General features: G+C 39.7%; 1 protein-coding gene across 2 annotated transcripts in view; it reads right to left on the reverse strand.

Annotated features, from left to right (window-relative positions):
- Window positions 1-11,568, reverse strand: part of vwa8 (von Willebrand factor A domain containing 8) — a 201,987-nt gene extending 190,419 nt beyond the window's left edge. For both annotated transcript variants that reach the window (XM_042065280.1, XM_042065290.1), the window contains exons 1-4: window positions 11,284-11,568; window positions 10,897-10,974; window positions 10,599-10,729; window positions 2,526-2,636 (exon numbers count right to left, since the gene is read on the reverse strand). In XM_042065280.1, coding sequence (XP_041921214.1) covers window positions 2,526-2,636; window positions 10,599-10,729; window positions 10,897-10,974; window positions 11,284-11,434 — 471 coding nt within the window. In that variant the 5' untranslated portion in view covers window positions 11,435-11,568. The remainder of the gene's footprint in view (window positions 1-2,525; window positions 2,637-10,598; window positions 10,730-10,896; window positions 10,975-11,283) is intronic.
- Window positions 11,569-21,111: the final 9,543 nt, after the last annotated feature.

Below are 21,111 nucleotides of genomic sequence, written 5' to 3' on the forward strand. Positions count from 1 at the left end.
CCCTGTTATTGGGATGATATTCACATGTGTAATTCAGATGCCTAGCATAGCGCCACCATCTGGCCAAGCATGAAATGTGCCAGAAATGTTCTATGCTTTGAATGAATGGTCTGAAACTTAACAGATTAATAAATATTATGATTATGATGACATCCAGATGCCTGGCATAGCGCCCCCCACCTGGCCAAGCAAGACAATGTGCCAGAAAATAACATGCAAAAACAAATAGACATCAACATCAACCCATCATACATAAATTACATGATATATGTCATACACTAGTGCTGGGCGGTATGACCAAAAATGTATATCACGGTATTTTTCAAAATTCTTACGGTTTCACAGTACATGACGGTATTTTTTTTACCATACATAGTCAGATGTTCACAGCATTTTCTACAGGTTGAGAGAGGAATTGCTGCAGTACATTTGCTAAGGATGGTCTATTTTACAGTCATGATGTAGAATAACTCCACACTAGTGGTAATGCAGTTTTGCATGGCCCCAGAAAATGATGCTGTTTACAAAGAGCCACTCATGATTCTAATGAAGAATCTAATCAGAATACAAAGACAATTGCAGTCAAAATACAGAACTTTTACTGTGCAAATTACATCTTTTATCAAAGTACATCTTTTATAAAACCAATACAAAAAGTAGTGCAACTTTGCAATAATTATACTTTTTTGAAAATTATACAATTTAAAATAAAACCTCTCTGTTAACATGCTTACTCTGTCAAATAGGCCTATCAGAAATGTATTGTTATTGTGTGGTTTACATGACGTTAGTGGTAGGCTAACGTTAACTTCATGTGGATGTGGTTGTCTTGTTAGCCTGCCATGAGCTTCGGTTCGGTTCGCTAGGCAAAACATTAACAAAAAAGTTTGTTTTGGTGCACTGATGACAGTCAGGATAATTTCTAACTAGCCAGCTAGTATTGCTCAGTGCATGTCTATAACATGCTTTACTTGCTACCTGGATAATTTCAGCGAATATTCTTAAGGTGAGATGAGTGATAAGATCATTAAACTTCACTGTGTTCGGTGGGTTGCTAACTAACGACATCACCTACTAGCCAGCTAGTTACAGCTGTTGAACAATCTCAATAGAATTTTCGTGACGGTAGGCTAAATCCTTTTCAATGCAGTATGTATCCCTTAACGTTTTTCCTTAACTAAAGAAACAATTTAAGGTATTATTCTGTGCAACACCCTTAAATAAACCCCTTACCTAAGGAGAAATTAAGCCTTAAGGGTCATACTTCAGGGGAAAAACCTGGTAAATGTTTTGTGTTTACCCTCACTATACCCTCATTATGCCTCGCAGTGGCACCATGCGTGCGTGTGAAGAAAGTCCCGTCTGAAACACTGTCGCGCGGCGCAGCGTTCTAAATGTTGTGTAATCAAATACACCGGTATGGCGGTATATTAAAAATTCATATCATAACGAAAATATACACCGGTATACGGTGTGAACCGGTATACCGCCCAGCACTATCATACACAAATGATATATATATATTCATCCATAGGGTTGGTTGCAAAGGGGCAGAAAATTTCCGGTAAATTTCCGGAAACTTTCCATGGTAAGTCAAGCTGGGGAATTTTGGAAATATTCCAAACTGGAAACTTTCATGGAATTAAAGGAAAGTATGGGAATTGATGGGAATTTTGGGTAACTCATACAAACGGTTTCATATACAAATATTAAAATTTTGTTTCGTAATAGGTAATATGATTTGTTTGTTCGTATTTTCGCATACAAAATACTAGTGGGAATCCCATTCTCTGCCTATGGTTTACTAGCGTGCTAAGCTAGCGACACTGAAACCACTGAACTGCCCAAGATGCACCACGCCACTCAACAACAAAATCAGATTGGTTGGAACATTGATTCACTATCACTTTGTCTAGTCAGATTCCCAGAAAATGGTAAAACAAATTTAAAAAATATATACTGTATAAAAAATAATGACACAACATAACACCCCAAACCTCATAGATTATGCTTATTTATAAAGATGTCCAACTTAATCAGACAGGCAATATGAGCATATGGTTATTAATCTTCCTAGAACTTATGCAAAATGATGTACACCCATTTGAATGAGGACAAAAGTGACAAGCCCAGTAACTGGGTAACTCTGTTCACACCAGTTATTCCCACATGAGATGACGTTTTCACTGGGATTTTCCCCCCTATGCACATGAACGCACCATAGGTTTCCTTTATGTCTAGAAACCTATACTGATTGCTGTCCTGTGTGCATGTGATCAGGATGTTTAACTGCTGCAAGACGGGGATTTGTCCACTACATAAGGTCCCTGTTATAGACTAACTTGCCATATTAAAAATTCCCAGTTTATTCCCATTAATTCCTGTTTATTCCCATTAATTCCCATGGAAAGTTTCCAACTTTGAAAATTCCCGGAATTTTGCAACCCTATTCTATGCGTAGCACTTTTCAGTCTAAGATAAACAGCTTTTCCAATGAAAAAGATTGTAATTCAGTGGTTTCTTGCCTGATCAACGTAGAAGGCCGTTCCAGCTCGTATCTCTCTGCGTTGTTTCAGATCTGTTTCAGTGGTGTCACGAGAGAGAGCAACATATTCAACTTCCCGTTTTGTCAACTCCTGCAGAGCAGAATACATTTTTCAGATAATGGCAATGACCAGAGGAATGACATGGTAAAAATGAAAAAGGAAAAAACTGACTGCATAATTTTGCCCATAAAAGTTTTTTACACAACAAAAGTAAAAGCACTTTGTTTTGACTGCAGGGACCCTCCCCAGAATAGCATACAGTTAGGAACAATATTTTTCATACCCCTGTCATTATATTGATTTAATGTTGATTTTCTCTTGATCATGTTTGTTCTGACTGAAAATTACACTGCCACATGACTAAAGGTTGTAAGACAATTTGGTAGAAACATCTACCTTTTTTTTTGACATTTTTATGAAAAATTGCATGTCCAAAATTATTCATACCCTTTTTAAATAATCAGTGGAAACATCTTAATTTGCATTCACAGCTTTCAAAATGGTTCTTACAATACCTACCAAGCCTCTCCGTGTCTCCACAATGATTCTAGACTTCACCTTTTTAGCAGCAATCCGGGTTATTTTTTAGGCAGGAACGATTCTTTGCCATCACTCTAGCCTTGTGCTCACTTTTTTGAAGATTGAGGTCTGGACTCTGGCTTGGCCACTCTAAAAAGTTGATATTGTTCTCTATTAACCATTTCTTGCCTTGTTTGGCTGTATGTTTTGGATGATTGTGTGGTTTAATCCTTACTTTACGTACACACCGCCACCGACTTGAGCTTTTAAAGAAGCTCTGGTCGCTCTGTCAAGGACGCTTGTCAAAAAAGTCCAGGGAAGCTTTGGACGCTTTGGCCGCTCTGACGTGACAGCATTTTACATTCCATCGTGTTCTATCTTAATACTTCCGTCTATTCGATTGGTTGCTGGTCGTTGGACGCTGAACCGCATCATAGCTCATTACCATAAAGTTGACTGACTTTCAACTTTCTGCTTGACGCTCAAGTCGCTCAAGACGCCCAAAACGCGACGCCGACGGATTTGACGCTTCTGGCAGCTGAGAGAAGCTGGCTTCCATTGAAAATGAATTAATCTAGTACCTGGCCTGCAGACCCGTTCGCAATTTGGTGTTGGGGGAATTTAACACTTGAACTGAGTTAATGGGTCCCTAGACATGAAAAATCACAGAGGTGCTGGTCCGCCATAGTGCCACGAATTGCGCACTGGACAAATCAAATATGGCCGCCATCGGCTATGATGAAAATTCAACTTTTTGGTTTCTGAATATATATACACATGTAATACCTCCATTTAGACGTATTATGGTATCTGGAATTCATTTCTGATATTGTTATGACCATATTGGATGATTTATGACCTTAAAAGGTCATGGTCAAGGTCATTTTTCTATTCTGAAGACCTTGGCCAGGAATAAAAAACAGAGAGCAATAAGTCTAATTCTACTAAATCTGACATTTAGCATTAATTGCTAATATTGTTTTTAACATTAAGGATGATCTTTGACATTGAAATGTCAATGTCAACATCATTTTTCAATAACTGGATTAAGATTTTTCTTTATAGTTACTTTTTATTGTATTTTTCCACACAATTATTTGTTTTAATTATAACAAGACATGAAGAGAAGAAACGTAACAATTATAAACATCCCCTTTGAACTTTTATTTTAATTGGGAGCTAATACAATGATATAAAATAAAACAATTGGGTGCAAATAAAATTATGTAGCCATAAAAGTGATGCAAAATAACATCATACCAAATTAAGTAAAAGTGTACCATATACTGATTTCTCTCAAAGTGTACTGTATGTGTGCAAGCATGTTAGTGGGATGGGTTTTTACAGGATGATTTTTCCATGGCAGAATACGGTGCATGAAACTCCAGCAGCGCGACAGCGACATCGACGATTGTCACACCTGCCTGCACACTTACATACTGTGAGCAGACTTGGTGGTAAGGGCTTCAGACATTTTGATGGCAGTTCCGTTGGCTCTAGTCTTGCTTTGGAAGCTGTCTTGCAGACCAAAATCAACTTCCAGGAGCACTTCTCTCAACTTGGTGCCTACCTCTCTCATTATGTCCTGATTATTCAGCTTGATGGCCAAGTCAGTAGCGTTAATGTCAGATGAGAAAAAAATGTCAGATTAATTTATCCTACTGTTGGGAGCGATTGTGACCAATTCTCCATAGTGATCAAGGATCAGCTTTTTCATATCACAGGTCTGGAAGGTACTTGTAAGCACCTTGCCTTCTTCCAACAGGCTCAACGCAAACTCCACAATATCACTCACAGTGCAACACTCTCCCTTTGCCAAAAGCTTGTCAATATATGAAAGAGCATGAGCAAATAGCACCTGCTTAATGTTGGTAATGGCTGGTTTCTCTAGTACTTTGGCTTTGATGGCACGTTCATATTTTCGCATGTAGTTCTGGCGACAGAGATTGTGGCAAAATAAATCTGCTGATATGACTGATTTAATATAGAGCTATCTTCATCGTCCCTCAGTCGATCTGCAATTCGTGTGAAAACTACATCTTGGTTATGCTTTGCTGCAGCAATGAGTTTCTTTGCACTATCATACTCACAAATTCTGTACTTGTCACGACATTTCTTGTGTTCCATATATCCACATACAGTATAACACAGGGCAATGTTCTTGCATCCTTGTCAGAACTTGGAGGTGCACAAGGTGTAACACTTCTTCGTAAGGTTGCTGTGAATTTAACACTTGTAGCCTCATCTTCTGTCTCACACACCTTAGATTCTTCAATTCTTTTCTTCTCAATAGATGTCAGTTTACGAGAATGAGTGTATGACTTGTAGCATTTGTTGGTATTATGGTAAACAAACGTGCTATTATCATCATTATCCTCATCATCATCCCCCATCAGAGTTTTGATACGATTTGTAACCACATCATCACGGATTTTAGCAGCTTGTTTGATCCTCTCACATCCTGTCTTTTCACTTGTTACAGGCAATTTATTATCTTCTTGACAGATGATACATAACCTTTGATTAAGATTGTCCTGATCCGCCATTGAAGCAACCAAATTCAAGCTTTTGGGACCCGAGGGGTATTTCACAAAGGCAGAATTAAGACATCCAAGATAAGTGATAAAGCAAGGTTTGACATAGCGTTGTCTGGTCATCCTAGCTCAACTCGTTTCACTAATGCCAATCCAGGATGAGTAGGTGCCCACGGTTGGAATAAAAAAGACGCGGGAAATAGCGTCATTCACACAAAGTGAACAACCGCTTTTGATATAGACTAACAATGAAGTAAAGTTGTCCTTTGTGGAATGGGGAATCACGGCTAGGCCAGGCCAGGACAGATATTTTAGAGAGGAGAGACGCCGGTGCAGCTCAGATGTCTTCTTAATTTTCTTTATTCTTCAGTAAAAGGTGCAGAACATTATTAAACTTTGACTAACATTTCGATGTGTCGATGTTTTTGACTAACAAACATCGAAACGTTAGTCAAAGTTTAATAATGTTCTGCACCTTTTACTAAAAGAATAAAAAAAATGAAGAAGACATCTGAGCTGCACCGGCGTCTCTCCTTCTCTCTAACACTTTTTGGCTTTGGCTAAATATTTCTAAAATCATTTGAGTTTCACTAGTCACATGTTTTAACAAGCAACACTTGTTATTGAACTAATAACAGACGTGTGTCGAAAATTGACTTTATTTTCCATACGGAGAAATAACATGCAGAGTCTAACCAAGGTCAATCTTGCCAAAAAAGCCCTCAAACCTGAAAACACACGAGGCAAAAGTGCAAAACATCACAAAACTAACTAAACTAACACGCGCATATTTTTGTATTGCAATCATTGTAGCCTACACTTGTAACAGCGCGTAACAGTCGTTTTACTCCCCGTATGCGCTCATTATAAAGAACGTTTAACGTGTCCCAAAAACAGCTATCAATTAATCACCAAACGTCTTATAAACAAGAATTGCCAGGAGCAACACCTTGCAAAAAATGATAACAATAGGCCTAGGCCTTTATATGGCTCTGCTCCTGCCTAAATTCGAACTCAGAACAACCTGAAAGTTGCAGACCTGTTCTGGAAATACGTGCATTAACCCACTCGACCGTCAGACAACGCTATCTGCTTCGAGTAGGCCTATTGGGTAGGACTGTAGCCTACACTGGTTACTGTGGCACAGTCTTGAGTGACCGAATTCGTTTTCCTTTGTTATATGAATGCTGTCATTTTGTTAACATTACTGTTAAGGAGATGCTGTAGGCAAAGGCTATATTTCAACCTCGTTAGTGTAGTAAAAAAAATCAGAACTATTCACAAGGTTTCTGGGCAGCATATTTATGTTCTGTTAGCAAGCAAACTTCTCATGACTGCCGACAAAGTAGCCTACTGCCAGCTGACGAAGCTCTCATTTTAAAACATTACTGAGAGACAGGCACTGTACAATCAAGAAATCTTGCCACCGAATCCAAAACTATGTTTAACATTATGTACAAGGCTTAGGCTACAGTGGACTAGCATGTTGCAGGGGCTGCTAAAAACACAGAGAAACGCACTGAAAACTCAGCCAATCACAGTCCTTGCTGTCGAATGCGCCGTCTGGTTCGACCGTGGAACTCCACAGCAGACTATGCTGCCCCCAAGCGGCTGCAGTTGTACTTACATTTCACCATTCACCATGATCGTGAATGAAGTGTCAATTTTTAACTGGGACCCACTGTAGGGCTTATTCGCAAACACCAGCGAGGCCATATTGTTGACATGACAATCGCCTGCAGAGCGTAGATTTGAGTTGAGCTGAGCAGAGCACAGTAGCCTAACGGCTTCATCTCGTCAATATCAAGAGAAGATAAACTTAATCATTGTGGACCCATATCTAATAGACTCAATAGCATTAAGTAAAGAAACTGTATTGCAACTGTATCTTGTGTTGGCCTGTTGCTCACAACCTGCAGCTAAAGACGTTGCTAAAGTAGTGTAAAGTGGATTAGGCAGTGATCGTTCCTGTCTGATAGAAGTTATGATGCAAAGTTATGTCTGGATCTGAGGCAGAAAAGGCTTTCTCTAACATTTTCAAAATCCAAGTGAACAAAACACTACAAATTTGAATTATCTACTGATATCTTTCTTCACTGAGTTTGTTCCTACTATTTGCCACTTGCCATGCATAGTCTAAGATTAAACGGAGCTGCGAGGGCGCACCACCGATATTAGCCTAGGCTACTGTAAAATGTTAGCTAACGTTGCCTACCTAGCAATACTTATCTATGCAAATTCTCAAAGGTAATCTACGGTAATGTTCAAAGGTAATCTACGGTAGGCGACTACATCGGGCTACTGCTGATGTCTCCGTCATTGCATAGGGCAGCTGTCTGCAGTCTGTACTGTCTGAAAACTTTGTAGGTCAACTGATCTTGAGATGGAACTGGCTGACATAGCCGACAAAGACATGTGGGTGTCCAAGTTCAAGCGCTTGACAGCGGACCTTGAAGATGTTTCACGTCAGAAGGCCGCTCTTGCTCAGAAGCACAAATGGCGTGATATTGAAAACCTCCCCAAACCACACAAACTTGTGTTTGAAACTTGGAATGCTATCCCCGACATGTATGTGAACATGAAAAAGTATGCACTTGGAGTCCTGTCGATCTTTGGATCCACATTATGTATATGAGCAGGTGTTCTCCAACATGAAATATATTAAAAACAAACATCGCACACGCCTCACAAATGACAGCTTACGTGAAGATGAAGGTGACGGCATACAGCCCCGATGTGCAGACGCTGTGCACTGAGGTTCAGGAGCAGAAATCACATTGACCAAGTATGATAAATATTTTAATTGCCATTATTTTGCATATATATATATTTTTTTTTCATTGTTCAGTGTAAGACATTTTTTTATTCAGGTTGACAGCTGACTGCACAGCGCCAGTAAAAGGATGACGGCACACAGAGAGGACGGCATTTTTGGTTTGCTGCCAGTGGATAATTTAATACATTGAGTATTTTACTTTTTATTTAACCTTCAACCCAACGTTTTTTTTTTTCATAGTTAAAAATGTTTTGTTGCATGCAGAAATGTTATTTCATTTTTTCTGCAGTCGTTCATTGATTTCATAAATGTAACATATTATAGTTTGTTTATGTAACGGATGCCAGCTAGCTTAGCTTAGGCGTGTGCAGGGCTAAATCGCGCAGGTTTAACACAACGCAGGTTACATTGGTGCCGTGACCCGGATCGGGAGTGAGGTTTAGGGGGGTGAGTGTAACGGATGCCAGCTAGCTTAGCTGTGCTTGTGGAACGTTGGTAAACCTCACTCCACGACGCCTCAAGAGTGCTGCTGGCATGCGAGCGAGTAGCCTGGGCTATTGGCTCAATTGTTAGCGCGCTCGCCTCCCGATCCGAGGTGCTGCTGTTCGCGGGTTCGAGTCTGGGCGTGTGCAGGGCTGAATCGCGCAGGTTTAACACAATGCAGGTTACATTTATACATAGCACAAAGGCAAAAAAAAGGTTATATGCAGTGTTATTTCATTTTAAATTTCAAAAGGGTTTTGTGGCTCCCAGTGTTTTCTTTACTGTGTGAAACGGGTCCAAATGGCTCTTTGAGTGGTAAAGGTTGCCGACCCCTGCCCTAGCAACAAACTAGCAACCAACCACCACTATAATGTCAACCTAGCAACCAACATGATTACCATAGCAACCAGCATAGCAACCACTTTATTTGGCATAGCAACAACCATATGTACCCTAGTAACACCCTAGCAACCATCTTAACTCATTGAGTGCCAAAAACGTAATATTATGTTTTTCCTTCCCATGCGTTGAGTGCCAAAAACGTATTAAATTAAATTAATTTAATTAATATTACGTTTTTAGCTTTTTTTTTTAATTACGAAACTAGACACTCTAACACACCTTATATGTGATTTTGGGAACTCTGTGATGAATGGAAATGAAATATATGATAATCGAATACTCATGAAAACGCACAATCTGGACATTTTATCTGGACATTTTATCATAACTCGGTTGCCGCTTTGGGTCGAATCAGTGACGCATGCACGTCAGGTCAAAACCAGGCCATTTTCGTGGGTCTATCACTAGGTGGCAGTCTCGCCAGATCTCACTGATCACTTCCCGGAAAGTTTACACAAGTAAGTAACAGGCAACACTTCATATTTCATGAAAGAGGTTATATCTCCATTTCTAGAAAAAAACAGCGATTTTGATGAAAACTAGCCACTGTTTACCCACTGTTTAGCTTGGGATTTCTCAGGAACAGAGGCGTGTAGAAATACACGGTTTGCACCCACCGAGAGCTTAAAGTCTCACCTTTTAATCGAGCCATTGTATTTCTTCATAGATATAACACAGAATATTCTGTGGCTGTACAAATTATCAACAATGGTCTAGATTGCTGGCACTCTAGGACAAAGCTCCCGAAAACAGCTTGGCATTCAATGAGTTAATTACCCTAGCAACAACCTAACAACCACCTCAATAATGTCAACCTAGCAACCACCATAGCAACCACTTAATTTGGCATAGCAACCACCATATGTACCCTAGCAACCATATGATTTACCCTAGCAACAACCTCTTTAATGTCAACTTAGCAACCACCATGATAACCATAGCAACCATCATAGCAACCACTTTATTTGGCATATCACCTATCTCTGCATTATTTGTTTTTCCTCTGTATGATATTTTACATCATATTTTTGGCATTTTCATGCACTGGTAATTCCTTGGAATTCCTTGCATTTCTAGTTTAAAGATGTAATAATCAAACTGTAGTAAAAAAAAAAGTGTGGACCATTACACTAAATGACAGTTTTGCATTTATACAATTATTTTTCCAATTTATTTTCCTCAAACTAAGGTAATAAAGTAGATTATCAAGTTTAACTCCATATATTATTGATGTATACATGTCTATTTTGTGAATTTAATTTAACTGGATCCAGAAAAACGCTTATTATTACGCCTATCAAAGCATTACATCTTTGATTGTTGAAGTACTAGGCCTACCAGGTACTGCATTGCTATGGAACGTCTCAGCGGGCCTGGAGGTCCAATGAGGAACACGTCTTGCCCCAACAGATCCTTTTGCATAATCCATCGGAGATGCTGTACAACAGTCTGGGGCAAGGTATCCAAAACTGCAAAAGACAAGCTAAATAACTGCAAGTCCCACAAAAAAATGCCAGAAGTCCACACATATGAGGCTACAAGTACTGAGGACTAACCAGCTATGCATTTAAAACACCAGTCAGTAAACAAGATCAGAAAGAGAAAAAGTCAAAATAGGTCAGAGCAGGTTGCTTACTGTGGTTTATGGGAACAAATTCTGGTCTTCTTGGCTTTTTGAGCTGATATGAAAGGTCTCCAATTTTAACAGTGTCACCTACAGAAGTGAAGGAAGTAGTTTCACTAGTGACAGTATGACAGATCGTCCTGCTTTGCTAACAACAAGGTCAGTTAATCACCATATTGAACCCTTTGTGCCAAACAAGGTTTTCTCCTTTCTCCTTCTCTGTTTAAAAAAAAAACAAGCGTTGACTTGCTTGCTAACTAGCAGCATCATTTACCCTTGTGCGAGAACACAATAGGCCTAACCAACAGATGACAATAGAAATATAAATGGAATTTTACAGAAAAATAATAACAAGCAGGTCTATTCTCAGTTAGCAATTTCACAAAGATGTAACCTTACCTGAGGAGGTGTTTAAAAACTTGCTTTTAACATGATGACCATAAACGGAACATAGCCATTCACCCTTCGACATGACAGGTCCCAAAATATTCCTTATTCTTGTTGCAGCAACAGCCGCAGCTGTGCCTTTACATATAATCCTCGAGGGCATTTTAAACAGCAATCAGTGAGCTAAAATAGTGCAATGATAAGGGCATTCGTGGCCCTACGTTACCGCTTTGTAATCATTACTTTGAAGAAAAGCTGGATTTCAGAAGTTAGGCAATGGATTCGTCCGTCAGGAAATTCTTCCGACCAGAGCGTTATGCACAACATTTACGTTCCTGTGTTTTAAGGGCGCAGTTTCGGTTTTGCCAAAGGTTATTCAACATCTCTCCCTCCCTGGGGCCTTGTTTATACAGGCTGTTCAAATTGGTTGACAGTAAAGGAGTCATTCAGTTATTCTTTGATCATTGAATGTGTGAATTTGAGCTTGTGGTCTCGTTTTGATGCAATGTTGCCTCTTGAAGCATAAGCATGCAGGGCGTGCATGCATGCAAACTTTATGGTCCACTAAATGAAGGATCCAGTTGCAGCTTACCCAGATAGCAAGGTGACATTGATATGATGTTGATTTTCCACCCAAATCATCATTTTGGTTGAGATTGAAATCTCAATGGTAAATAGACATTGAATCAGCATTACAATCCTGACAAAACCCCGACAGTGCATGAGCATAAATAGAGAGACATCGAAACAACATTGGTTTATAGTTTATATTGCCATAATCGATAGAGCATCGATACATAGTTCACTAAAAGATATTGAAAAGTCATGGATGTATGGTTTACTGGGAAATTTTGACGTGGTGATTGAAAAGTAGGCTAGTGGATTTTTAGTTGACCGCGCGACGACGTTTGAACTGTCCGGCTGGAGATCATTTTGAGCAATGATTCAGTCAGACCAACCGTGTTCAGCTCTATGTCAAGTTCGCCGCTCCACCTTAGGTAAGCAAACATTTATCTATCTAACGATAATGTTTCAATGTGAAATTGTACTACATTAAATTCGTGCATGTTTACAGTCTATGTACATAGCCTACTGTCTAACTTACAAACTCATTCATGCTCATAGCTGCCAACTCTCACGCATTGGCCGTGAGACACACGCATTTGATTAGTTTCACACACTCACACGCCACACCCACGATTTCTCACGCTGAAGTGTCAACCCGGTCGGTCAGATGCCTGAAAAATGAGTTTAGACTATAGATCTACCTGTTGAGCCACGGTTATGCTTTCAGAGACGATGAGAGGGTTCAAGAGCACCCCCTGTCTGTGGAATTTTCTAAATTTTCTCTCATTTGCGATGCTACTTCAAAAGCCATCCCAGACGCATTCCCCCGGCTTCAGGTAGGCCTATGCTTTGAGTATTTTTCACGCTGAAGTGTCAACGTGGTAGGTCAAAAATACCTGGCAGATGAGGTTCAACTAAACTAAACCTATACATGATATCACACATCATGTGAACGAGCGGAATCTAAGCTTTCCAATGATATTAGCGCCAAGTTGCTGTGATAAATGGTTCGCGAGAAAATTATCATTGAACCGACGTGCAATTTAGGCTAATCATATTTGCATTTTGCACACAGTGCACACCCATTACTCTCGGTTGTAATATCTCACTAACCCTTCACACAACATGTGGCAAACCTAATATCACAATAAACAGCAAACCGTACCGAATACGAGGATATAAAGCATGCCTCTGTTTTTGAAATTGCAACACATTTCTACATAGCCTCATTGGGGCGAAATTATAATGTATTCTAATGTAAACTATTTGTCAGTAGGCCTACATACATTTTTGTAAATTGCTCAGTAGTTTATCCCACTATCATGGTTCTTATATTGTCAGGTTCCAGCCAATCCCACTTACACAGATAAATGAATATATTTATATTGCCATGCTTTCTAGTGACATTAATGCAAAAATATAAAGAAAATCAAATAAGGAGACACAAATATTGATATAAAGCCTGACATAAGCCATATGCAAACATTCACATCATGCAGATATGGGTACATCCTGAAAAAGTAATAGCCTGTAGGCTATGGCCATTACAATGACCAATATATTATCTTAAATGAACTAGCTGAAAAACACAGGTGACCACTTCTGCATAATTTCATGGAGTGCTGAACATTTCTGAACTGTGAAATGGACCATATGTTTTTGTGGTTGTGAACTTATTGCAATATCACCATAACTATTCCACCTGTGTATGCATGGTTATAATTCTGAAGTGCAAAATAGCTTAGGCTACAGCACAAATATTTCCATAAAAATAAGCAAGTCTGACCTCTGAATTTATTCTTAAAAGTGCACCAGATTGATGCATTTAAAAGTTAAAATATACAAACATTTCTTAAATTCTTACAAAACACCCACCCACTTTTTAAAATTGTTAGTTTGGACCCCCCCGCTATTGCCGTGCGAAATACCAGTGCTGTTTGTACGCCAAATAAATAATAACCTATAGGTTTATGTAAAACTCCCCATTAACAGCATCACGTCACTAACCACAGCTAGACTGCACAATGGTAGGCCTTCATAAGCATGACATTTTCGCTTTAGTTTGATATTTCATTTACTTTATCCGCTTTCATGCGTTCATTGAACGTCCGCAGTGCTGTAATGGAAACCTTATTGCGTAGCCAAGTAGCCTATATATTGAGTTATTTTTAAATTATGCATGATTTACTTTTTATTAACTTCGTAGGCTGGCTTTATTTTGTTATATAGAAGTATCTAAATAACCTGGTAAAATGTACCAGAATTCAGGAAATTGCATCTAGTCCAAAAAAAAATTTCTGGGGGAGGACCCCCATACCCCCACCTGAAATGTCCCACCCACTTTCAGAATGCCTCCATCGCCCATGGTCCTAGCATTAGGCTAGATCCCTTTGATACCAATGTTAATTTAACTCTGGGACCCTGGTCCCTACACCTGAGAACCAATGTACTTTTTTTTTACTGTATGGTATAATGCTGAACGAGCCAAACAAAAATTTCCGCAGCAAAATTTTGGTTGGCCCCACCAAATCTCACTCCAAGGTTTTTTGAAAAGTTGGCAGCCCTGTTCATGCTTGAGTCAACTATCGTTGCTGTTGTCAAATTAATGTTTTACGTTACGTTATGGCAGTTCATCATAATGTTATGTTAAAGATGAACTGAACTGAAAGAATCAACATTGATAATGTGTTGATTATGACAATTAAAAATAAATGACACTTAAAAAAATCAATACGTAGCCTTTTTTAAGCAACACCAAAATTGGTTTGTTAGTATTAGAACGCTGCCAGTTTCAATGACGTCACTGGCATGGTAGGACCTGAGAAGTTCTATTAAGGTTTTGCACCTACGTCATAATGTCATGTGACCGTTTGTTTACAACTAGAGTGGTAGGCAAGAATGGTAGGCAAGGCACTGCAGAGAGTGGTAGGCAAGCCTACAACAGTCGGTTGCATAGGCTACACATAGTTACAAATAGCTTAAAAATTGAAATTTTAATATCAAATATTGACCGGGATGCCGACCACTTGTGTAGGCCCTAACAGTTGGTTTTACAATAAGAAGCAAAAAGGCGATGAACTACCGTTTAGCCTACCTATCCTCGTGGTTGTGGAGGATGATCGTTAGCAGCTGTGAAGTCTTTTATTCTCAAGATAGCCTAATGGTGTAGCCTACTGTCTACGAAGACGTAGGCTAAAATACTACTATCTATAGTCATCCAAAAATGAATAGCCAGAGATAGGCTATGAAGGGAAAAAGTGCAGCATTTTAAACATGGCAAGATTATTTTTACCGGAACAGTTTGTTCTAATTTGTCTCGTGAAATTCGTGCTTGTGGACATCAATCACCTATCTTCTGTCCTTCTATTTCAAGTTATCATGAGTGTCATTTGATTATATATAATCACAACAAATGCTAATAAATGAAAACAGAATAGGCTTATGTGCTATAGGCTAACGTTACAGGTCAGGCTAACTCCCGTATGTCAAAATAAACTGATTTGATCCTAATGGTTTAGCGATCACACACAACAACTTAACACAGCAACCTCAAACACCACTGTTGAACCTAGGCTACTGCTTCAGTCATGTAAGAAATAAGCAGTTTATGAATTATCTTTATCCGTTTAATCAAGTCCACATGACCAAAATAACAACATATTTAAAGGCTGAGCTAGCATAACAGCCTAATATAGGCGATGCTGCAATGGATAACTAATAAAAAGTTTCATACAATTAATGAACTTTATCACTCACATTCTGAGTTTTTCTGGGTGGTTATATATCCATGCAGATCGTCTTCGAATAAGCCATCGCTGTTATATGATATAATATGTTACAGGATTCATGACTAACGCCATTAATGTTACATGATGCTGACTGACTCTGGCTATAACAGTAGGCTACCGTTTTAACGTCTGCTGAGTCTACTGCCTACCAAGACCTGTCGCTGTTCAGTTGAAGTTAAATGATCAAATATTGTTTGATTTTGTGTCAGCTTTCAGAAGGAAGACATGTTCCTTTCTGGTCAAATTTCACAGCTTCTAAGAAAGGCTATTGTCTTCGTGTAAACCGAGTTTTGAACAGAGAAAAAAAGTTAGGCTACCATTAGGCTACATGCAGGTTCTCCCATAACGTTATCGATACAGATCAATGCAACAAATCAGGGCGATTTTAGCGAAACAACGTTCCTGTGACAGGCTATCAAATATTGAACAATGGGATAACGTTTCATCATCACCTTTATTGATGCCTGAAATACAGAGATGTAGCCTACTGAGAGGCAGCTGCAGACAACGATGTTCAATGGGTTCAACTTGTCCCTTGCCTACCAGCTGGATGTAAACAAAGCTATAGAACCTAGAATACGTCACATGAAAAACGTTAATAGGCAACAGCTGCAGCATATTATGTATACACGAAAATTAGTAATTTTAATGGCATGGGTTACAAATTTGAGCCTGTGAGGGACAGGCCTGTAGTGTCTTGACTACCACTAGATGGGTTTCAGGCTCCAGCTCAACCTTCAGTAGGATCATTTGGGTGAAAATGACTGTGTGGGCGCTGCCGGAGCATGGACACTGGAATCTATCTGTTGCAAAGCAGTGGCGAAACGTAGGGAAAATGTTCAAGGAAGCCAAAGTGACGGGAAAAATATGTTTATTTATGTATGTGTTTATTTCGGGGGGTATACATTTTGTGCAATGTACAACATAAATACATTTTGTGCGGCACAACATAGGCTACTGTAGACCTAGCCTACAGGTCATGTAGAAAACTGGATGAGGGGCGCTTGAGACAGCAACACGCACGCTGTCTCTCTGTCTCCCTCCATCCCTCACACACATTGCCTACTGTACATCCTCCACACAACTGCATACTCACTCACCACCACTACATTAGGCCTATGCGAAGGCTACGGTGCATATACAAATAAGCTATATGTGACCCCCAGGGGGTGCTCAAGCTCACAATTTGTATAGCTAAGCTAGGCCACCAAACAGAGCTCTCCCTCAAACTACCTAGGCAGGTTATGTCCAATGAAGGAAGAGGAATGGAACTGATGTAATCAAAAATATATACATTTATTAGACACTAGACAGACACCATAAATACACTAATAGGCAATCAGGACAAGCAAATGTTCCACATAGGCAACAGTGGATGAAATTCTACAATAAATTACAATGAATGAATAGGTCTTCCAGATGAGTTACAGTGTATAAAGTCGAATACATTAATAAATACTTTTCACATACACAATCCAATCTGCAAGAGGCACTTCACACCAAATGGGCCGTACACACAGACACAGCGTTTCACACTTCACACTAGTGAGCACTGCAAACGAAGCACTGTCCCCATAAGAAATATTGCACAATCCCCAGGCCGAATACGTATTACAATGACTGCCAGACAAACAGACAAAGAAACAAGCAAAACATTTAAGCTAACAGGTTACCACCAGCAGGCTTCCCCCTAGGCCCACCTAAGTTCCCAGTAAACATTCAACAGACGTGGTAGATTTCCGAGGCACATACATACATGAATTGAAATAAAACGAAATAGTTAAATCCAGGAAAAACGGTGGCTTGTTGGACAGACGAAGGCAATCCTCATTTTTAAGACCAGCCAAGATGAATTAGGACGAGCCAATGAAGTTATACCAGTGTGGATGACTAATAGCTGTGCACACTCTCGCCAGCATCAGCGTTGCTTGTTGCTGCAAACCAGTGTGGATTCACTCCTCGCTATTATGCGAGCAAAGTAGACTTGAAACTGTGTGTACCATTTACTGGTCACCATACGCACAGACACCAGGCCGAGGTTTTCATGTTTGCACAGCTTATTCCACAAAGCTCACTCTTCAACACACACCGCACTATTGTTCTCCTGTCTGCATCTCACTACATTTAAAAGGAAGCGCTACTTGTGCCACCTGATCCAAATAATCAGCGTCAGTGGGACGGCCTTCAAGCTGCGCTTCCTGTCTCAACCACCCTACCCACTACATATATAACACGCATTGTCACATCAATGTAGGCTAACGCAGTATGGACTACTGGCACTCGTAACAGCAACTCACAAGGGCTCTCTCTCTCTCCCTCCCTTGAAACTGTTAAAAACTTCGTTACCCCAAGTTAACCCCAGATACACGGAGGATACACGAGTTTGCCGTTTATTTTAGGCTAACCTTAGTGGAGAGTTTGCAGATTTTTACCTTGTGGATGTTGATATTGCACGAGTCTCTTGGATAGCAGCACTGCGAGTTAAACTCCCTCGCATCAACAATCTGCCCTGAGACGGTGAACAACTGCCTTCAGGGTGAGTAGAAAGGGACATTGGATTCCGTTTACAGACCCACTGTGGTTTAGATACCAGCTAGTAAAAGCATTATTATCGATCTGTGATATCATCGGAGTCATGGTTTATACTCTCTATGGTCGGAGTGCTAGCTTGTGGAGTTTGACATAAGAGTGTTTCCAAGGTGTTTAGCTGCTAGCCCTTTCCTAGGTTGGATCGTATGGTAGCCTATCTAACACTGGACCTCATTTGAGGCTACTTCGAGATATTATTCCAAAGGGGACACTACTGCACTTAAAACTTTAAACGATTGAACGAATCTTCCCGGACTTTGTAATTGCGACCAGTGACTGCATTGGGTGAACGAAGCCGAAGTTGAAACTTAGGCTCCATGGCACATAGACTGTGGGCTCGCCCTTCTATGAATTGAAAAAGACTACAAGCTGCCACCGAGTTTGCGATAAAGTAAGCAAGAAAAGGGTTTTTTAAGTCAGGATATGGCAAGTCAATGGCATTTATCCGTCCAAAGTTACAGACCAGTTTCCATAGTGCACATCTTATCAATAGTTTGAATGTCGTGTGTGTTTCTGCTCATTGACAAAATAGCGTTCAGTATGATTCACCCTGTTAAAGTGTTCACCTTTGTTTCACTAGTTTGGTTTCATTTTGTATGAGATTTTGTGATGTAGGCTAGCCTATGATAAATTGCATATGGCCAATATGTAACTCAGCTAGGCCTAATGTTAGTTTCCTCAGCCATGTCAGCTAGCCTCAGACTCATTATCTGCTATGGCTGCTAGTGCTAGTGCAGAGTAGCTTACCATGCCAGTGACGTAGCCGATTGTTGAAATCCAACATGGCGGCGCCTGTGTAACAACAACACCACTTTCAACGTACAATTTTATCCCTTTTAATAAATTCAGCCATTTTAATCATTGTACCAATGAGAAGAAATAAAATACATCTGTTATATCACCTTTACTTCAAATTCCAGTTCAGTTCATCTTTAACGTTAACGTTAGGCATTCTGATTTATAATTAGGCCTTCCTTAACGTTAGTTGTCAGTAAGTTAGAGTTTATTATATTCATATGATTTACATAAAATGTTTGAGTTTAAACATACTGTCAAAATGATAGGCTGAAGACGATGTGCTGCTGGCTAACGTGAACCAGCTAGCTATAGCTTAAGTTGCCTCACATTTTGAGTTTGTAAGTTAGTAGGCTACGATGTACATAGACGGAATATGATTATTCTAAAGTTTCACTTGTAAGTAGCCTTCAGTTGAACAAATGTATCTAACACTGTCTATCTTTCTTCTATTTCTGTTATGTGCCGCTTCACTCAACTGGATGGTCAGACTGCAACCGTAGGCCTACTGAATGGATGGCAGGGAATACAGCACACGGGAATTTATAAATGAAAAAGAGTGAATAAATGCACTTGCTTTTCAAACTGATAACAAGTTGTCAATGGTTATTTATGCAAGCTTGTGTAGCCTAAACCAGACGTACCTAGGCTAGCCAAATGTATCCTGGCTGTAGATAAAGCAGGGTATGGATTTCCCAATATTTTGCCAGATTATAGTGGTTTACTGCGGTTTAATATGAATTGAAATACCATTGAAATCGCATTGATCTTTAGTTTGGTTGTAATTTCAACATTGTTTCAATATTTATTTTAATTGAAATCCCGCTGGTCCATAGTTAATAAATCAACATTGTTTCAATATTAACTGAGGGTGCAAACTGCGAAATCCGACATTGATTCAATGATTTATGGTTGACAATGCAATGTTGATTCTACATAGTTTCAATGCCCGTCTGCTATCTGGGTATACTTCATAATTAAATTATGAAGTATAAGTTTAATGAATTAAGTTTAATGTTTAATGAAGTATTAAACAACACGTGGAAATAAAGACTAATCAGTTAGCGTGAGAAATTGCGTGTGGGGTAGGCTATGATCAATTGCACGTGTAGCGTCTTTCTAGCCAAACATTCTAAATTGTATGCATATTCTACTGCTTGATTCAGTTTCCCATTAAGGTTCTTTAGAACGTGCAATTAAAAATCGGTTATTTGCACGGCTATGAAGTAGTTCCATTTTTTTGACATTCTTACATATTTTTTTATCAATTCGCCGAGTGCTTTAGAACGTTCAGTGAAAATTACCGTTAATTTGAAACATTGTATCAAGGAAAAACAGCAAAGAAACACTGCTGCGCTGAATATGTCAATTTGACACCTGGGCCAAGGCAGAGTTATGGGGAGGGCAGGAGACTCCAGAAAGCCAAAAGCTGTCCATTAAGAGGAAAAGTTGGCCTACAACAACCCCGAAGTAGCCTGGCGAGCCAGACCCACATTAAAATGTAGGGTCTGGACACTCACCGTTCGCAGTGCTCAGTCCGAGGGGCGGGATAATCAGTTGTCTTTCAAATTCCCTTTGCACGCAATAGGACAGCGGCAGCGCTATGAGTCTCATGCGTTTCCCACCAGCGGAGCTAGTTGGCTAGTTCAAACGTTTGCCAACTTAATAAAAGCTTAACTCGTGTCACACTGTTCGCCAGTAGCAACATCCATCTGATTTGTTTTCAAGTAGCAGGGAATTCAAGCCAAACCGTTGCAACTCTGCCATCAATCATTATGTTAAAGGTCCAGTATGTAGGAAATAATGGAAAATAAACTGTAACCATTCCAAAAATGATCACCATATGTTGTCAGAGAGTGAGGAAACACGATGAATTGAAGTGATGGCTTATTTGACAACATTACTCTAACCCGTAAAACCTATGAAAAAAAAGAGTTACGGGGCGGAATCTCTTGGAATTTTCGTTTATGTTTTGAACGATTAATTCTAGAATTAAGCAATATAGCACGAGTGAGAGTGGGGTTGGTCATGGATATTCCTACGGGTGTTGTTCGGCCGTAGCCACGAGGCCGGAGGCCGGAGGCCGAGTGGCGCAGGCAAC

The sequence above is a fragment of the Alosa sapidissima genome, chromosome 2 (assembly GCF_018492685.1).
Source record: "Alosa sapidissima isolate fAloSap1 chromosome 2, fAloSap1.pri, whole genome shotgun sequence".
NCBI lineage: Eukaryota > Metazoa > Chordata > Actinopteri > Clupeiformes > Clupeidae > Alosa > Alosa sapidissima.